The 22,493-nt window shown below is 46.6% G+C and overlaps 1 protein-coding gene across 1 annotated transcript in view; it reads left to right on the top strand.

Annotated features, from left to right (window-relative positions):
- Positions 1-19,295: 19,295 nt before the first annotated feature.
- The window catches only part of LOC101651542 (cytochrome c oxidase subunit 7A-related protein, mitochondrial), a 13,664-nt gene continuing 10,466 nt past the window's right edge, over positions 19,296-22,493 (top strand). The window contains exon 1 of the mRNA XM_004699774.2: positions 19,296-19,423. Coding sequence (XP_004699831.1) covers positions 19,352-19,423 — 72 coding nt within the window. The 5' untranslated portion in view covers positions 19,296-19,351. The remainder of the gene's footprint in view (positions 19,424-22,493) is intronic.

Here is a 22,493-nt window from a genome sequence, read left to right as displayed (position 1 = left end):
GATCAAATCACCAGAGAAGCTGGATTATTTGAAGAGGAGTGTGGCCTGTGGATTGGAGGAAGCTGATGAATCACCTGCGATGTGCAGAACGACGACGCACTGGCTGATGAAGATCAAGGATGGCAGCCTTCAGTACGGATTACAACTCAATGTCAAGACCGAAATCCGTTCCAACAGGTAACGGCATGATAGCCGGCGGGGAAAGATGGAAGCTGTCAAGGATTTCTTCTTGCTGGGATCTACGAGCATTGCTCCCGGAAGCAGCAGTCAAGAGATCAAACGGTGTAGCACATTGGGTCAATCTGCTTCACAGGACCTCTTTAGAGGGCTGAAAAGCAAAGATGATATTTTGAGGACGACGGTGCTCCTGACCCAAGTCATGGGATTTTCAACCGCCTCAGATGTCTGTGAAAGTTGGACGGCGAATAAAGAAGGCGGAAGACAACCCGATGCATTTGAACCACGGTGTTGGTGAAGAATATTGCAAGGACCACAGACTGCCGACCGAGCAAACAGATCTGGCCTGGAAGAACTCCAGTCAGGGGGCTCCTGAGAGGCAAGGATGGTGAGACTCCGTCTTCTGTGCTTTAGACGTCTTGTCGGGCGAGACTGGTTCCTGAAGCAGGACATCGTGCTTCATGAAGTGGAGGTGCGGTGAGAAAGAGAAAGGCCTGGGACTGAAGAATTGACAGAGTGGCTTTGACAATGGGCTGAAACACAGGAATGCAGGTGAGGGTGGTGCAGGCCCAGGTGGGGTCTTGTTCTGTTGTACGTCGGGTCGCTGGGCATGGGAGACGACACTACGCCACCTAAAAACACGGCCCCGAGAGATCGTGGCTGGGAACACTTGCCGGGCAGGACAATGGAGGCAGGGCAGTAAGTGAGCACCAGCCAGGTGGTAGACCCTGCTCGAGAGTTCACACACAAGGCTACCTGGGTGGGGTTGGAGCAGAAATGGGAGAGTAAGGGAGGTGGAAATCTGGGGTCCTGGAGTTCTAATCCAGGTGTTATTATTAAAAGTCGCCCTGGTTGACTCATTGCTATGGGCCAAGGTTGCCGGGGGGAGCTGTGCTGGAGAAGAAGATGAAGAGGCTTTGGCTAAACCATCCTCCATACTGCCTGCCTAGTCGTTATACTGTAGGCAATAACAGCAAGGGCTACGGCTATGAGGGCTTGCTATGCTCTGGCCACTCACATAAATAAATCCAATTCCTACAAAGTCGATAATATTCTTGTTTTTCAGAAAAAGAAACCGAGGCTCAGAGAAATGGAGATGCTCTCGAGTCCCTTGATGGCTGGAAGTGAATTACCTCGGGAGCACTCCCGATTCTACAGGTGACAAGGGTCCGCACTGCACGATGGCAAAGGGAAAACCACTTCTATGCCTCTGGGGCGGTGTTTGGCATCTCTGATTCAAATTCAATTGTGACCTGTATGGTTCCTGTTACTAAATCATGTATTTTGACTGAATAAATGGAATGCGTTTAGAGAGAGAGACACCTGATATAACCATTCTTGAACTCTGCAGAGACATTTGTCATGCTCTCAGTGTTTCTTGGTGGGTGTCCGAGAGCCGGGGAGAGGAACGAAGGTGGGGCGTTCAAAGGCAAACATAGAAAAGATTCTTCATTAAGAAAAGAAAAGAAAACACATCTAGAAATGATCGCTCCATAAACAAAACACGAGTGCACACAGCGATTTCATGTTCTCAGCCCGCCCACTCGTTGTGCTGAATGATTCTAGGACAGCACTGCCTGGGCAGATTCACAGGCCCCGCGCGCCTGACATCTGTGCCGAAACCAGGCTGTGTGTGTTTGCAGAGCGCTTGCTTCTACTGGGGCAAGAAAGCACAACACCTTAGTCGGATTGTTTGCTTGGCCTTGATTTCAGGGAAAACAGAGACAGTCATTCTCTGATAGACCTCTGCAGGGCCTCAGGGTGGGGGCTGGGAAAGGGGACAGGACCACCTTGAAGTACGCAGGTGGAATGAGATACGAGGAGGACATGGTTTAATGGCGGCCAGCATGTCCCACTGTCTCCGTAGGGTTCTCCCGGCTATTAGAAAGCTGAGCATCAGCGCGTGTCTTTGACTAGCAGCCTTCTGGGAGGTGTTTGGAGTGTTGCTGGGTTAGCAACCTCCTTTGCCGGCTCCCAATGTCCATGGTGGTCAGTGGAAGGCAGCACTGAGGACACAGTGGCCGGAGGGTCCAGGCCCAGGGCCAGGGTCCCTGACTCAGGCATTGTGAGCATCTTAGCTGTGGCTTGGAGAATCCCAATGCTCTCTACAGTTTCCCCACCCCTTTTGTTAGATCGGCCCAAGGAGCCCTGGTGAGTTAGGCATTGGGCTGCTAACCCAAAGGTCAGTAGTTCAAACCCACCAACTGCTCTGATGGGGAAAGATGGGTCCATCTGACCCACCCCCCCAAAAAGATTGAAGCTTTGAAAACCCCAGATAGGGTCACTGTGAGTCTGAATGAGACCGGATGGCCGTGAGTTTGGTTCGGGAGCTGGTTTAGGTGGGGCAAATATGACATGCTCTCAGCAGCTACGTGAGAACTTGGAACTTTGAGTCCACCTGCAGGCACCTAGGGGAAAAGGGCCTGGCGATCGACTGAAAAATCAAGCCTTGAAAACCCCGTGGAAGACAGTCCCACTGTGACACTGGGAGGTCACCATGAGCTGGCATCCATTTGACCCCAAGGGCTCTGCTTCCCAGACTACTGGTGGCCCACAGAGCCTCTTCATCTCTCAGTTGGAGACCCAGGCAGCTCCTCCCCAATCAGCCATCTGGGAATCACCTGGCTGGCTGTCTCAAGGGCTGGTGACCACAGGCTGCTATCTCTGCTGTTTGGGAATACACTGGTCTTCCTGGGGCTTAGAGGCTTCGTTTCACCTCTGAGGCCCAGCGCTAGAAAGAGCCTGCCCAAGGTGACCGAGCTTGTCAGTAGTAAGAGCTGAGATTCAAACCTAGCCTGATCTTGTCGTGGAGTCCATGTACCTGTCCCCGAGGGAGAAATACCGCATCTTCACCCTTCAAGGGTCCGAGGAGGAAGGAAGGGGAGGCCAGTCACATGATAATGATCGGATGTTTTATGAATGCCAATGCTCAAAGGTTGGCTATTGTTTGAGAGGGGTGTGTTAGTCTGGGTGGACTAGAGAAACAAATTCATAGAGACTCATTTGTGTATAAGAAAGAGCTTTATATAAAGAGTAATTGTACATTAAAAAAACACTCATGGGCCTATGAGGCAGGTGCTATGATGACACTCACTCCACCTGTGTGTTAGTCTGGATTGACAAGAGAAACAAATTCATAGACACTCATGTGTAGAAGAAAGAGCTTTAGATGCAAGAGCAATTGAATATTGCCTAGTCCAGATCAAGTCCATAAGTCCAATATTAGCCCATCTGTCTGATACCAATCTATAAAGTCCTCTTCAGACTCACGAAAGAGGCAATGACACTGAATTCAGGAAGGTCACAGGCTAGTGGGTGCAAAGTCTTGTGGACCCAGTGGTGGTGTAAGCATCTCAGCACTGGCAGGGGTCTCCACATGGTTCCTTCAGCTCCGAGGAGGCTCTGACTGCCATCAGCCTGTCTCCATGTGGCTTGTCAACAAGAATGTCTTGCAGGAACTGAGACTGCGTCCTGCCTCCAGCGGCTATTTAGCTCCTTAGCGCCTCCAAATGGGGTCATCAAACTACTACCTGATGGACAGGCTAGACTCCACCCCTTCACTCTGAATCCTCCAATTGACACCAGATTGTGTAACTACCAAAAGATGCCAAGAGACCCTTTGTCATTAGACTCCCTGCCTTCAGTGGCTGTGGGCACACTGGGTTGCAGCGTCTGTTCTGGGCTGACCCAATGACCCAACTTATATTTGCTACCCGGGGGAGAGTGGAAGGGAGGAGGAAGGACGAGTGGGAGAAAGGGGTGAGGGCTGAGGGACAAAAGATTGTTAGGTGACCATTTTTAATGTACCCAGCTGACTTTATATACACATATTGATCCAAGGGACTTAGCATTCTTTTACCTCGTGCTCAATTAATGGTTGGCTCCTCTCAGTGACTACACATCAGCTTTACTATATTTATTCCCATATAGACTTCCTTGTGGTTACACTTTTTTCTTTCAAGCTTTTCAGCATATGTTGTGCAATCCATCCTTACAACTGTCCTGTCAGGTTGGACTTTTTGGTTCTGCAGCCGATAGGAGGTGACGATCACCCATCTAGTGCAGGACTAGAGTCTGGACATATTAACCCATAGTGGATCAATTTGGAGAGAGATTTCTGAAGATAAGATGTCCTACTCTCACCAAAGAAAATGATCTATCACTATTCACCTTCTTGAGACCCAGGTGTAAGGCTTTCAATCTCCTTTCCCAATTGATTACCAATATCCAGAGTGCTTAATGACAAAAACTACTTGGGATGGGGGATGGGAGGATGAGTAGGTGCTGTTAGGCTGTGTGGTCTAGAGAAATAAAACCAGTGACACATATGCATAAAAAAGAACTTTATATCAAGAGGTCACTTTCTATCCAGAAGCTGTTCCAAACCAGTCCAACTCAAGTTCATGTGTCTGATGCTTGCTAGCCACAGCCCTGTAGAGATTTCTACTCCCGTAAAGTCCCATGCAGTCTTAGAGGCTCATAGGGACCTTTCTACTCTGTTTTATAGGTCACTCTGAGTTGGCATCGACTGCGTGGCAGTGAGTTTGGATTTGGGGGATTTTTTTGTTTGGTTTTATCTTATAAAAAGGCCACACCCCAAGGAGGTATCACCAGCTTACCACCTTATTGACCTGTTGGACTCCACCCCTACCTCCACACCGGTACCATCAAGTTGACATAACAGCTGAACTACCATAGGGGGTTACTCTTTCTCACAACATGTGTGGAGGTGACGTAAGTTGGTTTTTCATTCATTGATTTCTCCAACAGCCTTATGAGAAAGAATCACTATCGTCCTAGCCCTATGTGTTAGTCTGCTTAGAGAAGCACATCCATGGACACTCATGTGTGTATCAGAAAGAGCTTTATATGCAAGAGCAGTTGAATATTGAGAAAACATCCCAGGCCAGTCCAGATCAAGTCCATAATCCTATATTAGCCCCTATGTCCGATACCAATCTATAAAGTCCTCTTCAGACTCATGAAACACATGCACTGGCACCCAATGCAGGAAGACCACAGGCCAGTGGGTGGAAAGTTTTGTGGATCCAGTGACATGGTGGCATCTCAGTGCTGGTAGGGGTCTCCACGTGGCTTTTCCAGCTCGAGAGGTCTGGCTCCACCAACCTCTCTCCATGTGTCTTCTCCACAGGGATATCTTGCAGGGAGTCTGCCATGAAAGAGAGAGAGAGAGAAAAAGAGAGAGAGAGAGAGAGAGAGAGAGAGAGAGAGAGAGTCTCCTGCCTCCAAGGAGGAAATACAGGAGGAGTTCCCAGAATCCTCAGGAGAAGGCCATGCCCACACAGAGGCCTCATTGGCTATATCCTGACTGACAGGCTAGACTCCACCCCTACACTCTTAATCCTCAAATTGTACCACACCCTAATAGGCAGAACGGGCTCCAGGGGCTTTCTCTGTGGCTGAACACTCGGAGAGGTCTCACATCTAACCAACTAACCAACCAATGAGTTGCCACGGAGTTGCCCTGAGCTCCCAGCATGGCTGATTGTGGAAGTAAAGAGCCAGGGCCTTCTCCCAGGATGCCCCTGGGCAAACACCAGGCTTCGACCTTTTGGTTAGCAGCCAGGAGCCATTCGATGTTTGTTCTATTCAGGGATGTCTCAAGTCGAATGCCTGGGGAAAGGTTAATAATATTCTGTCCCCCCAAAAAAGAATATTCTGTACTATTTGGTATTTTGAAATATTAAAAAATTAATTTGTATGCCTTTTTGGAATTCTGTATTATTCACGGGTGTGTACAAGAGGGTAGCACCCCCAAAACAGATTTTTTTTCAAAGCTTTGTATTTACATTTTTTTACAAAACAACCTTATCACCTTCAAAGTACCGTATATCCTCGTGTATAAGCCAAGTTTTCCAGCACAGTTTTTGTTGTAAAATTAGGTGCCTTGGCTGATATTTGGGTCGGCTTATACTCGAGTATATATGGTCCATTACACTTAATGCATTTGTCAAATCTGTGATTCCACTCTTGGAAACATTTTTCAAACTCATCTGTTTGGATGGCTGACAGCACCTCCCTACTTCTTTTCTTCAGCTCTTCTGTGTCATTAGACTGCTGTCCTTGCATGTCCCTCTTCACTCAAAGAAACAAAAAGAAGTCACACCGAGCAAGATTGAGTGAGTAAGGTGCATGGGGCAAAAGAGCCATGCTGTTTTTTGTCCAAAACTGGCACACTGAGATAGATGGGTGTGAGCAGGTGCATGGTCATAGTGACAAAACTAGTGCCCCATCTGCCACAAATTGGGCCTTTTTTGTTGTTGTTATGCAATCTTTTCAGAACTTCTAATTATAAAGCTTGATAAACAGTATGACCTGGTGGGATAAACTCTAAATGTACTATCCTCCTCACATCAAAAAATACAAGTGAGCATCGTCTTGATCTTGGATTTCACTTGACAAGCTTTGTTTGGGTGAGGGGATGATGGCATCTTCCACTGGCTTGATTGATGTTTCCTTTCAGGGTTGTAAGAACAGCACCATGTCTCCTCACCAGTAATGACCTTGGAAGAAATGTCTGGCTCACTTTGGAGCTGTTCTTTCAAAGGACCATTTGTTTCCACTCGAAGCTCCTTTTCCTGGTCAGTCAGAATCCAAAGCACACATTTTTCAGTGACCCTTTTCATTCCTAAATCTGTGCAGATTTGCTGAACAGAGTTCCAAGATAGTCCAGATAAACCCCATCTCTTCCATGGTCCAAGGCCGGCCTTCAAGCACAAGTGCATGAATTTTGTCAATGTGTTTGTCCCTTTGGGAAATTGATGGACGTCCAGAATGAGGTTTGTCATCAATCGACATTTCACTGTTCTCGAAATGAGAAAACCACTCGGACACTTGAATTTTTCCCATAGTGCTGCCCTTGTAAGCTGTATTCAACACTACAACAGTTTCTGCGGCATTTTTCCTGAGCAGGAAACAACATTTTGCAGCTGCATGCTGTTCTTTTAACTAGACCATGACAAAAAATGAGGTTAGAGTGAAACTGCTTTTATAAAAAAATTCACTGTGACCAGAGAGAACCTTCCCAGGTGATGCCACTGGGTGCACTAACTCACAGTGAGTTGTTAGATGCTTGTCTAGTGGGGAAAATGCATGCTATGAAAGCTCCACCCAGCAGAGCCTTTTGTCTGTTTTTTTTTTCTTTTCTTTTTTGTGGTACCCCCTCAAATGTGAGTTTAATACATACCATTATATTTTAAAATATATATGTATATGGATTTCTTTGTCATACTGTGGTGGCTTGCATGTTGCTGTCATACTGGAAGCTGTGCCACTGGTATTTCAAATGGCAACAAGCTCACCCAACGTGAACAGCTTTAAACAGAGCTTGCAGAATAACAATAGATTACAGAGAAGAAATACACACTGTCCACATCTGAGGGATTACCCACTGACAGCCTTATGCATGGCAGGGGAGCATGGTGTGATATAGTGCCAGAAGATGAGTCTCTTAGGTTCTTAGGCACTCAAAATAAGACTGGGGAAGCCCTGCCTTCTTAGAGTAGAGTCTATCATGACAGAATGGATGGAGTAAAGTTTCCCAGACCTTTGTTTGCTGACAGAGCACGACTCAAAATGAGCGCCAACAGCTGCAAGCATCTATTAATAATTGGAACATGGAATGTATGAGGTATGAACCTAGAAAAATTGGAAGTTATTAAAAATGAAGTAGAAGGCATAACTATTGGTATCCTAGGCATTAGTGAGGAGCCCTGGTGGCATCGTGGGTTAGGCATAGTGGAGCTGCTAGTCTCGACGTTAGCAGTTTGAAACCAACAGTTGCGTCAAGGGAGAAAGATGAGGCTTTCTACTTCCGTAAGGATTCCCAGTTTCAGAAATCCACAGGGGCAGTTTTACTCTGTTTTATAGGGTCACTATGAATTGGAATCAACTCAACGGCCTTGAGGTTTTTTAAAATAATTTTATTAGGGGTTCACACAACTCATCACAATCCATACATACATCAAATGTGTCAAGCACATTTGTACATATGTTGCCATCATCATTCTCAAAACACCTGCTTCTACTGGAGCCCTTGATATCAGCTCCTCATTTTTCCCCTCCTTCCCCACTCCCTTCTCCCCTCTGAGCCCTTGATAATTTATAAATTATTATTATTTTGTCATATCTTACACCGTCAGACGTCTCCCCTCGCCCACTTCTCCGTTGTCCATCCCCCAGGGAAGAGGCTATATGTAGACCTTGTAATCTGTTCCCCCTTTCTCCCTCACCTTCCCATGGTGAAGAAAGCTGATGGTGCCCGGCTTTCAAGTGATATAGCATCTGGGGTCTTAAAGGCTTGAAGATAAACAGGCGGCCATCTAGCTAAGAAACAACAAAGCCCACATGGAAGAAGCACAGCAGCCTGTGCGATCACAAGGCATCAAAGGGATCAGGTATCAGGCATCAAAGACAAAAAATAAATAAATCATAGCATTGTGAATGGGGGAATGCAGAGTGGGGACTCAGGGCCCATCTGTGGGAAATTGGACACCCCCTTGCAGAAGGGCTGCTGGGAGGAGACGAGCCAGTCAGGGTGCAGTGTAGCAACAATTTTCCTCTAGTTCTAGAATGCTTCCTTCCCCCCACTATCATGATCCTAATTCTACGTTACATATCCGGCCCAGGGGATGTACACTGGCACAGATAGGAACTGAAAACACAGGGAATCCAGGACAGATGATCCCCTCAGGACCAGTGGTGAGAGTGGCAATATTGATTTTTGTATTTGAGGCATTAGTGACTGATTAGGTTGAATTGGACGATCCAAGAAGAATGGTGTTCCATGCTCATCAAAAAGAACATTTCAAGCTCTATCTTGAAGTACAATGTTGTTTGTCAAAGGATAAAATATATGTTTCTTTAAGAACGTCCAGTTAGGGGGAAAAATGAGGAGCTGATGCCAGGGGCTTAAGTGGAGAGAAAATGTTTTGAGAATGTTGAGGGCAATGAATGTACAAATGTGCTTTACACAACTGATGTATGTATGGATTGTGATAAGAGTTGTATGTGCCCTAATGAAATGACTTAAAAAATAAATAAAATAAAATAAAAAGTCCAGTTAATACAACCATTTTTCAAATTTATATGCCAACCACTAAAGCTAGTGATGAAGAAATGGAAGAATCGACCAACTTATTCAGTCTGAAATTGATGAACGTGCAACAGGAAGTCTTAATAATTACTGATGATTAGATTTTGAAAGTCAGAAACAAAGAGGGAGAATCAAAAATACGGCCTTGGTGACATAAAGGGAGCTGAATAACACATGATAGAATTTAGCAAGTTCTTCATTTTGAATAACTTTTTTTTCAACAGCCAAAATGGCAATTATACATGTAAATTCCATCAGATGGAATAAAGAGGAATCGAATTGTCTAAATCTGGGGAAAGAGACTATGTCAGTTGCATGATCTCTTGTCAACTTGTGAAGGGGTGGAGTCTAGCCTGCCAATCAGGTTGCAGCGTGATGACCTCATTTGGAGGCACCACGGAGATGAATAGCTCACTGGAGACACACACAGACACTCTCTTCTTCGTATTCCTGATGACAAGACACATGGAGCTGCTCTAGATCCCTGGAGCTGGAGGAGCCACCTGGAGACCCATGCCAGTGCTAAGATGCTTAAACCAAGTCTTGTGCTTACATCACAGTCCACCCACTGGCCTGTGATCTTCCTGCATTCAGCATCATTGCATGTGTTTTGTGAGTCTACAAAGTCTAAGGACTTTATAGATTGGCATCAGACATATGGGCTGATATCGAACTTATGGACTTAATCTGGACTGGCTAGGATGTTTTCTCAATGTTCAATTACTCTTGTATATAAAGCTCTTTCTTATACACACATAAGTGTCTATGAATTTGTTTCTCTAGTCAACCCAGACTAACAGAGACAATGGAGAAGCTCAGTTTCATCAGCCAAAACAAGGCCAGAGGTGAACCATTGAACAAATCATCAATTGCTCATCTGCCAGTACATGTTAAAGTTGAAGAAAATTAAAGCAAGTTCAAGAGAGCCAAAATACAATCTCAAGTATATCCCACCTGAATTTAGAGAATATCTCAAAAACATTTCGACACATTGAACACTAACAATTGCAGACCTGATGAATGATGAGATGACATTAAAACATCATTCTTGAATAGCAAAAGTTCATTAAAAAAGACATGAAAGAAGGGATCATCCGTCCTGGATTCCCTGTGTTTCCAGTTCCTATCTGTACTAGTGTACATCCTCTGGTCTAGCCAGACTTGTAGGGTAGAATTGGGATCATGATAGTGGGGGAGGAGGAAGCATTTAGGAACTACAAACTACAGGAAAGTTGTATTTTTCATCGTTGCTACATCGCACCCTGACTGGCTCGTCTCCTCCCCGAGACCCTTCTGTAAGGGGATCTCCAGTGGCCTACAAATGGGCTTTGGGTCTCCACTCCGCACTCCCCACCTCATTCACTATGATATGATTTTTTGTTCTGATGATGCCTGATACCTGATCCCTTCAACAGCTCGTGATCACACAGGCTGGTGTTCTTCTTCCATGTGGGATTTGTTGCCTCTGAGCTAGATGGCTGCTAGTTTACTTTCAAACCTTTAAGAGCCCAGATGCTATATCTTTTGATAGCCAAACCCATCAGCTTTCTTTGCCACGTTTGATTATGCACCCACTTGTCTTCAGCGACCGTATCAGGGAGGTGAGCACACAATGATATGATTTTTTGTTCTTTGATGCCTAATAACTGATCCCGTCGGCACCTCATGATCACGCAGGCTGGTGTGCTTCTTCCATGTGATCCCAATTCTACCTTACAAGTCTGGCTAGACCAGAGGATGTACACTGGTACAGATAGGAACTGGAAACACAGGGAATCCAGGGCAGAGGATCCCTTCAGGGCCAGTGGTGTGAGTGGCAATACGGGGAGGAGGGTGGAGGGAGGGTGGATTGGAAAGGGGTAATCGATTACAAGGATCTACATATAACCTTCTCCCTGGGGGATGGACAACAGAAAAGAGGGTGAAGGTAGATGTCAGACAGTGCAGGATATGACAAAATAATAATTTATAAATTATCAGTGGTTCATGAGGGAGGGGGGAGCGGGGAGGGAGGGGAAAAATGAGGAGCTGATGCCAGGGGCTTAAGTGGAGAGCAAATGTTTTGAGAAAGATGAGGGCAATGAATATACAAATGTGCTTTACACAATTGATGTATATATGGATTGTGATAAGAGTTGTATGAGCCCCTAATAAAATGATTTTAAAAAAAGAGCTAAACAGAACATTCCAAAGGCCAGTTCAAGAAGTCAAAGTAAATTATAACAAAATGTGCAAAGACCTGGAGTTAGAGTGCGCAAAGAAAAGAACACACGCAGCATATGTCAAGCTGAAAGAATTGAAGGAAAAATATTCAAGTCTCCAGTTGCAATACTTAAAGATTGTATGGATAAAAATCAAAATTGAACAATGCAGGAAGCATCAAAAACAGATGGACGAAATACACAGAGGCACTGTGCCAAAAAGGATTGGTGGACATTCATCCATTTCAAGAGGCAGCATATGATCAAGAGCCATTGCAATGTGCTTGACACAATGGATGGATGGATGGATTGTGATGACTTGTACAAGCCCCCAGTAAAATGGTTTTTTAAAAAAGAACCAATGGACCAGAAAGAAGAATTCCAATGGGTTCTGAAGGCATTAGCCAAAAACAAGGCTCCAGGAATTGACAGGATACCCATAAATATATTCCCACAGGCTAATGAAGTCCTGGAAACACTCACTGGTCTATGCCAAGATTCGGAAGACCAATTGACAGGAAGAGATCCATATTTGTGCCTATTCCAAGATAGACCCAACAAAATTAGAAATTGTCGTACAGTGTCCTTGGCACTACGTGCAAGTAAAATTTTGCTGAAGAGAATTCAAAGACAGTTGTAGCAGTAGATGGTCAGCCAGCTGCCAGAAATTCAAGCCAGCTTCAGAGGAGCTTCAGGTGGGATTGATCTCACATGAATCTTGGCTGGAAGGAGAGAATGCTAAAGAGCTCATGACTTGTGTTTTATTGACTATGCAAAGGCATTCAGCTCTATGGAACATAACACACTATGGACAGCCTGGAGAAGAATGGGAATTCCAGAACACTTCATTGTGCTTGTGATGAAGCTGTGCTTAGACGAACAGGCGATCATTAGAATAGAACTAGGGAATGTTGCATGGTTTAAAATCAGGAAAGGTGTGCAACAGGTGTGCAGGACCAGGCAGTGTTTTGTTCTGTTGTACCCAGAGTCCCTCTATAGTCCCAACGGACTCATTGGCACCTAACAACAAAAACAGACAAAAGCCCACCACCACCACCAACAACAAAAGACAAGTTAAAAAAGGAAGGCTTGGCGTTGTAGTGATTTTTAAAAAAATACTTTTATTGGGGGCTCTTACATCTCTAATCACTATCCATCCATACTTCCCATGTGTCAAGCACATCCGCACATATGCTGCCAAAGAGCTTGGCTGCGAAGAGCTTGGTGGTTTGAAGTCATCAGCGACTGCACAGGAGAAAGACGGAGCGGTCAGGTTCCATAAAACTGTACGGCCTTAGAAACCCTGTGGGGCAGTTCTTCTCTGTTTTTCAGGGTCACGATAAATTGGAATCAACTGGATAGCAGGGAGATGTGAGTTTAAAATGAGCCCTGGCGACCTAGTGTGTAAGCACTTACTTGCCGACCAATGATAGGTCAGTTGTTTGAACCCAGCAGCCCCTGTGCGGGAGAGGGATATAACAGTCGCTTCCATAAAGGTTAAAGTCTTAGAAACCCTGTAAACTCAAAATCCACTGCCTTCAAGTCAATTCCGATGGATGGTGACCCGAGAGAAGAGAGTAGCGCTGCCTCCCGTGGGTTTACTGAGGCTGTCAATCTTTACGGGAGCAGCAAGCCTCTTCTTTCTCCAGTGCAGCAGCTGGGGGATTTGAACTGATGACTTCACCGTTAGCAGCTCAACTCATAGCCTGCCATGTCGCCAGGGCTGCTTGGGAAACCCTGTGCTCCTATGAGTTAGATTTTGAATTTTTTTTCATACAGGCAGGCTGCTGTGAAGCACAGAATGAGAATCCCCAGTGTCTTAGAGGCACCCCCTGCCCCAAACATGGAGAGAGAAGGCCACAGCTGTTCCTTCTGCAGAGGAGTCTCTCAGAGCTGTGTCTCTATGTATAAGCCGACATTATAGATACTGTATTTTTACAGATGAATGCTAAAGTAAAATAGCGTGAATCTGGCTCTGGATCGCTGCTTCTTCCCTATGCATAATTAAGTGCATATAAAATGATTTAAAATAAATTATGAGTCATGCCTCAGCCTTTCTTAACCAGTGAGATGCAATGTGATGTGTCAAAGTTGAGTTAAATCTACAATCTCCGTGGCTGTGCTTTTGCGCAGAAGGAAAGGCTGGCAGGCAAAAGGGAAGCAGCTTCACACCCGGTATTGACATTCAACACTGAGAAGGTCAGAGTAGGGAGTTGATGTCAATATGTTCATCCCGCCCCTCAATAAAGCCGGCCCTGCAACTGCGATCCCAGCTGCTGGTTCCCGGGTTCCTTGCCTTTGGGGGTAAGAAATGCACCCCCCTCCCTGGTCCGGCTTCTCTGCTGTGGCGATACCATGGTGCAACAAATGTTTCCCTGACTTTATTATCAATATAGTCTGGATCTTAAAGCTCACAGAACCACATACAAATCTTGCAGCAGGCAGGCCTTTGGCACAAAGAGCAGGAGAGCTGAGGTTTCCACCCTGTCATAGGAGCGTTGCAGGCCATGGGTGAACCTATGGGCTCGGCTCTCCATGTTCTCCCAGGATTTCCCGGGGGATGCTTTCGGGAGGGTGCCCCTGGTTGTTTCAAAGGTTGGGGAAAGGTTTTCCCTCTACCTGTTTTTGTTTTGTTTGTCAAAGCGAGGCACAAGCAACAGGAAACCAGGTAGCACTGCACCCTGGGCAATCCGTTCTCTTCTGTGCTTGTAGGTGTTTGCCCAGGTTAGAAAACAGCTCTTCAACTTGCCATGGGTGTGTGTGTGTGTGTGTGTGTGTGAAGAGTGAAGTGAGGGACAGCGAGGCAGCCGGGGGGCTTGTGTCCCCCAAATGCTCTTACTCATATTTTTCTATCAGATGCCAGCCCCTCTGAAGATAAGGAGAGTTTGGAAGGAATCCGAACAGGAGCCCTGATAACCCTAACCGCTACTGCTATAGGACCTCCGTGCCTTAGCTCTGCCGACAGAGGCAGTTTCAGGAAAACTAGAGAATTCAGAAGTGAAGAATCTCCTGTGGGAGGCTGTAATCTTTATAAGAGCAGAAAGCCTCTTCTGTCTCCAGTGCAGCAGTTGGGGGATTTGAACTGCTGACTTCACGGTTAGCAGCCCAACTCATAGCCCGCTTCACCACCAGGGCTCCTTTGGAAAGCCTGTGCCCCTATGCAGGAGGAAGTTCCTCTCTATAATCAGGACACCCAGTTCACAGCGTGGAGTGGACTGGCACCCCTCCTCTGAGGGTTTCAGGAGGCCATTAGCACACACGGTCCTCAGCTCTGATTCCCCCGGGGCCTCCTGGCATTCGCACTCGCTCAGTTCACTTGGCGATTGCCAAGTGTCCCTGCTCTGCAAATCGTGGCCACGTCCCCTGAGAACACGTTCTGAGGGACAACTTGAAGGAGATCCTGCTAAAGAGAAAGATCATGTCTTTGAGGTTGGGTGGGAAATGCAAATCAGAATGAGAATAGGGTGTCTTGGTTCTGTCAGAAAGTGCTGCATTTTATTTGGAAAATGAGACAAAAATCTTCCCATGATCAGCCACTCCATGTGACATTCCAACCCACACTCTGCTACTGACATTTTATCTCCCACTGAACAGCCTGGCTGTTGTCACATTTTCAGGATTCTTAATTTATGTCTTGCAGGCTCTAAAATCAGATGGCAGGAGCTTTAAGAAAATAACCAGTGTTGACAGGCACCTCTATATTTCAAGAAGCTGGTACACCTTGGTGCTACTAACAGGTGGGGAATGTTCTTTGCTTTCTTCTTCCAAAATATGTCCAGGAGCCTGTAGGATGGAGACAGGGAGCTGTCACTATGCATTTAACTTCCCTTTTCGATTTAACCTCTAGGAAAGAAAGACTTTTCCTTCCACCCAATGTTTGTAGCAAGCTCATTCCCCTTTCTTGGAATGAATGATTTCAGTATTAATGCAAACCTGGTGTAGATACATAATTCCATGTCAACTTGAAGACAGAAAAGTATAGGGGTGGAGTCTAGTCTGTCAATGAGGTCACAGCTTCATGGTGCCTCCTTGTGGGTGTGACCTTCTCCTAAGGAGGGTCCTGGGAACCTCCCCTCTCTCTCTGCTTTCCCCTTCCTGTTGATGAGCCAAGCTGAGACCTGCACCAGCCCTGTGATGCTTCCACCGCCATTGGATCCACAAGACTTTGCACCCACCGGTCTGTGATCTTCCTGCATTCTGCATCATTGCATGTAACTTCGTGAGTCTGAAGAGGGATTTATGGACTTATGGACTTGATCTCGACTGGGCTGGGATGTTTGCTTGAATTGCAATTACTTCTTGATATAAAGCTCCTTCCTATACTTATGACTGTCTCTGGATTTGTTTCTCTAGTCAACCAGGTCTACCCACTTTCTGAGTCTCACTTGCCTGCAAAGTAGGAATCTTCATAATGAGAGTGCCCCTCACTAGTATCCTGAGACTCAACAGTTTGGTGCATTATAAAGCTTACACAAATGTTAAGTGGCTGGTCTTTTAGCTCATTTTACTTTTCCCTATTTGGGGGGCTGTGTATAAGGCTCCAGAGCCCTGATGGTGCCATCATTAAAGGACTTGGCTCAGCAGTTAGAAGTTGGCAATTGGAACTTCTGGTTAGAGGGCATCAGGTTTGGTAGAGGGGCAACGAAAAAGAGGAAACTCTCCACAAGATGGATTGACACATAGCTATAGCAATGGACTCAAACATAAGAACAATTGTGAGGATGGCACAGGACCGGGCAGTGTTTTGTTCTGTTGTGTATAGGGTTGTTATGACTAGGAACCAACTCGATGGCACCTAACAGCAGGAGAAATCAGCAAAGAGGAAGACCCTTGATGCAAGGGCAGACACAGTGGCATAACAGCCCTTGTGAAGAGATAGGACCAGGCAGTGCTTGCATCTGTTGTGTAGAGTGCTGCTATGAGTTGGATCTGATTCAACGGCACTAAACACCAACAACAGGGTAACCAAGAAAAGCTTATGGTGACCAAGAGGCTCAGGAGCCTCTGGCTGCAAATGGAAAGGTCTATGGTTCGAACCTACCAGCCACTCTGAGGGAGAAAAGACCTGGTGATACGCCATTGAAGATTACAGCCTAGGGAATCCACCGGGGGCAGTTCTACTCTGCCATATAAAATCAAGGCAGTGACATGCAATACCAATAACTGTGTCTATAGCCAACTCAAACTCTCTGCCATTAAGCCCGTTCTAATTCATAGTGATTCTATAAGAGAATGGATTTGCTTTTGTGGGTTTGTGATACTGGAAATCTTTATAGGAGTAGAACGTTTCATCTTTCTCCCTCAGAGAGGCAAGTGGTTTTGAACTGCTGACCTTGATGTTAGCAACCCAAAACATAGCCCACTAAGCCACCAGGGCTCCTAAGAATCTATATACCAAACCAAAATAGACTGCTGTCTAATAGATTCTGACTCATAGCAACCAGAGTCGAACTGCCCCATAGGGTTTCCAACGCTGTACTCATCATGAAGGCAGACTGCCAGATCTTTCTCCCTTGGAGCCATTGTTGGGTTCCAATTGTCAACTTCTAACTGCTGAGCCAAGTCCTTTAATGATTGCACCATCAGGGCTCTGGAGCCTTATACACAGCCCCCCAAATAGGGAAAAGTAAAATGAGCTAAAAGATCAGCCACTTAACATTTGTGTAAGCTTTATAACGCACCAAACTGTTGAGTCTCAGGATACTAGTGAGGGGCACTCTCATTATGAAGATTCCTACTTTGCAGGCAAATGAGGCTCAGAAAGTGGACATGACTGGTCCCAAATCACTCAGTCTTGGGGAAATTGCAATGCACATCCAAATAGCATGTTCTTCCCTTCCTGATTTGCAAAAACAAGCCACTTTGGATCGGATTATCCATTTGCACTGGTTTGTCACACGAGTGTGCTGATATGCTTTTGCTCTCGAAGGTACTGGCAATGTGGAAAGCCTGGGGCTTTAAGGTCCCACCTGTCAAAGGCGGGGAGGGGGGCGGGGAGTGTTGGCTGGAATCACCCTGTTTCGGAGGCACTCAGTCTACACTCTTCTCTCAAGATAGAAACTATATGATGCAAGGCGTAAGAGTACAGACTCCTCAGTCCTATTACTGGCTTTATCACTCGGTCAGGACGGAGTGGGGCAAGTTATCTTACTTCTCTGAGCCTCAGTTTCCTATAGCATACAATGGGGATGACAACTGCATCGGTTTTGTAGGATTGCTGTGAATAGTAACCAGTGGCAATCGAGTTGATTGTGGCTCGTGGCCACCCCATGTGTGTTGAAAGTGGAATTATGCTCCCCAGGGTTTCCCACGCCTGCACATTGCAAAGCAGACCACCACAACTTTCTTCTGCGATGCTTCTGGGATCGCCTTAAGCTGCCAACCTTTGGGTTAACAACCAAGCCCACAGATCGTTTGCACCACCAGGACCAGTTGTGGACATTAAATGCATTTACTTCTAGAAAAGACTACGTCAGGCTTAGTTAGTTCTAACCACCCATTCATAACTGCTCTGTAAACCCGACTATCACATGCTGGTGAAAACCTATGATGGATGATAAGTGTACCTATCATTATGTTAAGAAAACCTTGCTCTACCTTTGGAGAGTAGGGTCTAGTAGGCTCCTTTTAGACTTGGAGGCTTAAAGCCTTCTTTAAATTGCACTGTAATACCAGGTGCTGTTGTGTGGTCATCCTGGAATGTCCAGGCTCAAAACCCAAGCCAGATCCAGTGCTGTCTAGTCAATTCCAAGACTGGGCTTTCTACTCCCGTGAGCAGTTACAGTCTCAGAAACCCACAGAGGGTCTCTATGAGTCACCATGGACTTGATGGCAGCGAGTTTTCTGCATCTTTACAGAAGCAGACAGCCTCATCTTTCACCTGTATAGTGGAGGGTGGGTTTGAACCACTGACCTTTCAGTTAACAGCCCAATTCTTACTCTGTGCCATCCAGGGTCCTTTTAAGGCTCCAGGTCCTAATTTATTCTTCCATCTCATTTATCTCAGAGATGGAGGCCAGGAAAAGGACACGTAACTCCTTCTCTTAAGAAGAGCTCAGAAAATAGTAAAAACCAATGGGGTCTTGGTCACTGTTTCCTCTGCCCAAAGCTCAGGCGGTATCTTTACAGTATTGGGTCCAAGCCCGGTCTTGTGATGCCTAGCGGCCCTGGGGACGAGACAGCTTTCCTGAGGTGCTTCCACCTTTCTTGCTTGCTCCCTTCCCAGGTGATCAGCCGAAGGGATACTGCTGGGCGAACTAAGAGTGGGATGTCTCACAAAACGATCTATCTTTGGGGAGTGGGGTGAAGAAAGGAAACTACAAGCACTAGTTTAATTCAGGAAAAAGAACCCCTTAACCTACGCTGAGCCAGCTCCAAGCGCCCAAAGTTCCCAAGCCCGGCCTTGTCACCCAACTCCGCCTCGGCCCCGCCCCTTCTCCTCCGCCCCGCCCCTACTGCCCTCTGCCTCTCCGCTCCGGCACCAGGCCCCGCCCAGGTACCGCCCCTTCCCACCCGGCGAGGGCCTCAGCCATTGGTCCTGGTCCGCAGAGCGCTTGCGCCTTTGTTAAGGTGTCTTGACACTGCCTGGCTTTAGAGGGAAAAGGAGAGTGCGTCTCGTATTTTCTGCAGAATCCGATACAGAAGCGTTTAGTGCTGGCCTATAGTTGGTCATAGATATCTTTTGGTCCTGATAACGCGAAATCTTAATTCTTGATATAGTTTATCAGGCGATCTCAGGGCAGCCCGACTCCTGACTCGGGGTCCTTGGCTGAGCCTTCCGGCGACAACCCGGGAGGCGGGGTCCTTTCCTGGGGCCGTCGCGCGGGCAGCGGTGGTGGGAACCTGGACGCCGGGCATCATGTACTACAAGTTCAGTGGCTTCACTCAGAAGTTGGCGGGAGCTGGGGCTTTTGACGCTTATAACCCTCAGGTACGGGTGGCGCTGCGCCTGCTCGTCCCGGAGAATTGGCGACATTAGCCCTCCGGCCGCGGGAAGCCGCGGAGCTGGAGCCGGGGAAGCTTCTGTCAGCGCGCGGTTCGGTTCTCGCCTTATCCCGGCCCCGCTCCACACCGGCTGGCTGCGGTCGCCGAGGCTCCCGTTTCTAGAGATGTTCCCCCGATGGGGCCGGTTCAGCCCGGAAGTTGGGGCTGAGAGAACAAGGGTCAAGGTGACCCTCGGAGTCTTTGCTTGCGCTTGTCTAAGCAGGTGGCTCCTGGGGCCAGCGGGGAGCAGATCGTGACCCGACGGGGGCCACACTTCTGGCCCATCCCTCTTTTCTAGGAAGTTCAATGTATCGCCCTCCCGGACACCCGCAGCTATCCGGGTGCTACAAGCTCCAAAGGCAACCTCAGCTAAGCGTGAGATTGAGGGGGGTGGGGGTGACGGCCGTGAGGGAAGCAGTAGGGTCAGCGGCTGTGCGATCCCGAGGTAGGGTCTAACGCGTTCCTCTGAATGTCCGAGGACGCCTGGACTGGGCCCTTACAGCCAGTGAGATTCGTTTTCCAACGGAAGTGGTTGAAGGATACCCGCATTTGAGAGGTCAGAAAAGGACACTCCGATTCCATTAGTTGGAGCTCAGCCAGAGTAGCGCAGTGTACAATAGCGTCCGAGACTTTGGGCTCACATCTGCCGTGCTGACTTTGTTCAGAGTTACCCAGCTTATCGTGACCTCTGGATCATCCAGTGCCGTTGTAGTGCAGCTCAAATGAGGCATGTGTTAAGTGACTAGCAGTCTCTGCCAGGCGCTTGGTACTGGGTACGTGGTCATTCTTCTCTGGAAGCTGAGTGTGAGGTGCCATAGCCCTTCCAACCTAATAGGCCTAGCCCGGAAAAGGACATCATGGGCGGAGTGACACAGTGACTGCAACCATGGTTTCCAGAATAGCCATTGTGCAAATGACACAGGACCAGACAGTGTTTCCTTCTCTTATTCTCGAATGGGCTCGAGGGCAGCAAACAAGAAAAAGGAAAAACATTGAGATGCTGTGCCCAAAGCTGGCGTCTAAGGAATTAAAGTGGCATGATAAGTGCGTAACTAAAAGTTGAGTTCAGGTTACCCTGAGATTCATTTGATACAGACGTGACTTTCGGGTTGCTGGGACTTTTTGAATTGTGTGTCTCTTGAATATTTGAGCTTCTTACTCAGGATTTCTCGAGCTACACTGAAAGAAGTGATCTCTATCAATTGTAACTTCAGGAGTGATTGTGACCGGTTTCCCCCAAAACTTTGGTAATTAAAGGGTGCTTCCAACTTCTTTCTTGGAAACACTATCATGGTGCAAACATAGATGCTTGTAACTGCCTTGTGTCACACAAATAACTCGCACTGAATAGCCTAATGTGGAAAAGCTAGTTCGATCATAGTAGCGAGCGCAGGTGGTGGTGGTCAGGTGTCATCTAGTCGGTTCTAACATACAGCAACTTTGTAAACAACAGAACAAAACACTTCCTTAGTCCTGCACCATCCTCACAATTATTTTGGAGACTTGTTGCAGCCATGGATGTCAACCCATCTCCCTGAGGGTCTTCCTCATTTTCCCTGACCTACTTTACCAAGTATGATTGATGTCCTTTTCTGGGGACTAGTCAGTCTGTCCTTAAGGAGTCCTGGTGGTGTAGTGGTTACATGTTGGGTAGGTATCCAGAAGGTTAGCAGTTCGAAACTACCAGCCACTCCACAGGAGAAAGATGAGGCTTTCCACTCCCGTAAAGAATTACTGTCTCAGAAACCCACAGAGGCAGTTCTCTTCTGCCCTGTAGGCTCTGTCTGAAGTTGGAATTGACTTGCTGGCAATGAGTTTCTTTTTGGTCTCCTGATAAGGTGTCCAAAGTACACCCGATGAAGTCTGACCATCCTTGGAGCATAATAAGGAGCATTTTAGCTGTACTTCTTCCAAGACTTATTTTTTTGTTCCTCTGGCAGCCCACGGGACTTCAGATATTTTAAAGAGGTCTTCTGCCACAGATTTGCTCAGTGTAATACACCGTTTGACTTCTTGATTACAGCTTACATGAGCATTGATTGTGGATCCCAGTAAAATGAAATCCTTGACGACTTCAATCTCTACTCTGTCATGATGTTGTCTACTGGTCCAGCGGGTGGACTTTGGCTTTCTTTACATTAAATTGTAATCCACACGGAAGGGCACAGTCTGTGATCTTCGTCATCTTTCCTGATTTTAAACCACCGAGTATTCCTTTCTTTTTAAAAGACTGCCTCTTAGCCCATGTACAGGTTCCACATCAATATAATGAAGTGTTCTGGAATTCTCATTCTTTATAATACTGTCTGTAGCTTACTATGATCTATAGAGTTGAATGCCATGGCTATAGTCATTAAAACACAAGTAAACATCTTTCTGGTAGTCTCTGTTTTGTACCAAGATCCATTTGATATCAGCAATGAGATAGCCTTCGTGTGCCACGATCTCTTCTGAATCCAGCTTCAATTTCTGGCAGCTCCCTGCTGACTTACTACTGCAACAAACCGGTTTCTAAATTCAGCAAAATTTTACTAGCATGCGTTATTAATTATGTCATTCGATAATTTCCACAATCTGTTGGGTAATGTTTCTTTGGAATGGGCACACATGCGGATCTTTGAGTCAGCCGACCAGGTAGCTGACTTCCAAATTGCTTCCAGTGCTTCAGCGTATGGAAACAATTCAGTTAGTATCCTATCAATTCCTGGAGCCTTGTTTTTTCACTAATGCCGTCAGTGTAGCTTGGACTTCTTTCAGTACCATTGGTTCTTTATCAAATACTGCCTCTTTAAATGGTTGAATTTCAACTGACTCTTTGGTACGGAGACTCTATTCATTCCATCTTCATTTGATGCTTCCTGCATCATTTAATGTGAGAGCAAATTGTCTTGAGATGACAATATGGAATTGTCAAGGAATACACGCTGACGTCTCTGTGCGAAGAGATACTGGTGCTGGTTTTCTGAACGCATAGGACCGGGAGCAGAATGCTGTCCTGGATTTCTGAGTAACAGGGA

Source organism: Echinops telfairi, unplaced genomic scaffold (genome assembly GCF_000313985.2).
Source record: "Echinops telfairi isolate 266 unplaced genomic scaffold, ASM31398v2 ScPeMD7_7475;HRSCAF=8513, whole genome shotgun sequence".
Lineage (NCBI taxonomy): Eukaryota > Metazoa > Chordata > Mammalia > Afrosoricida > Tenrecidae > Echinops > Echinops telfairi.
Note: the sequence above shows the minus strand (reverse complement) of the source record. Positions and strands in the feature narration are given on the sequence as shown.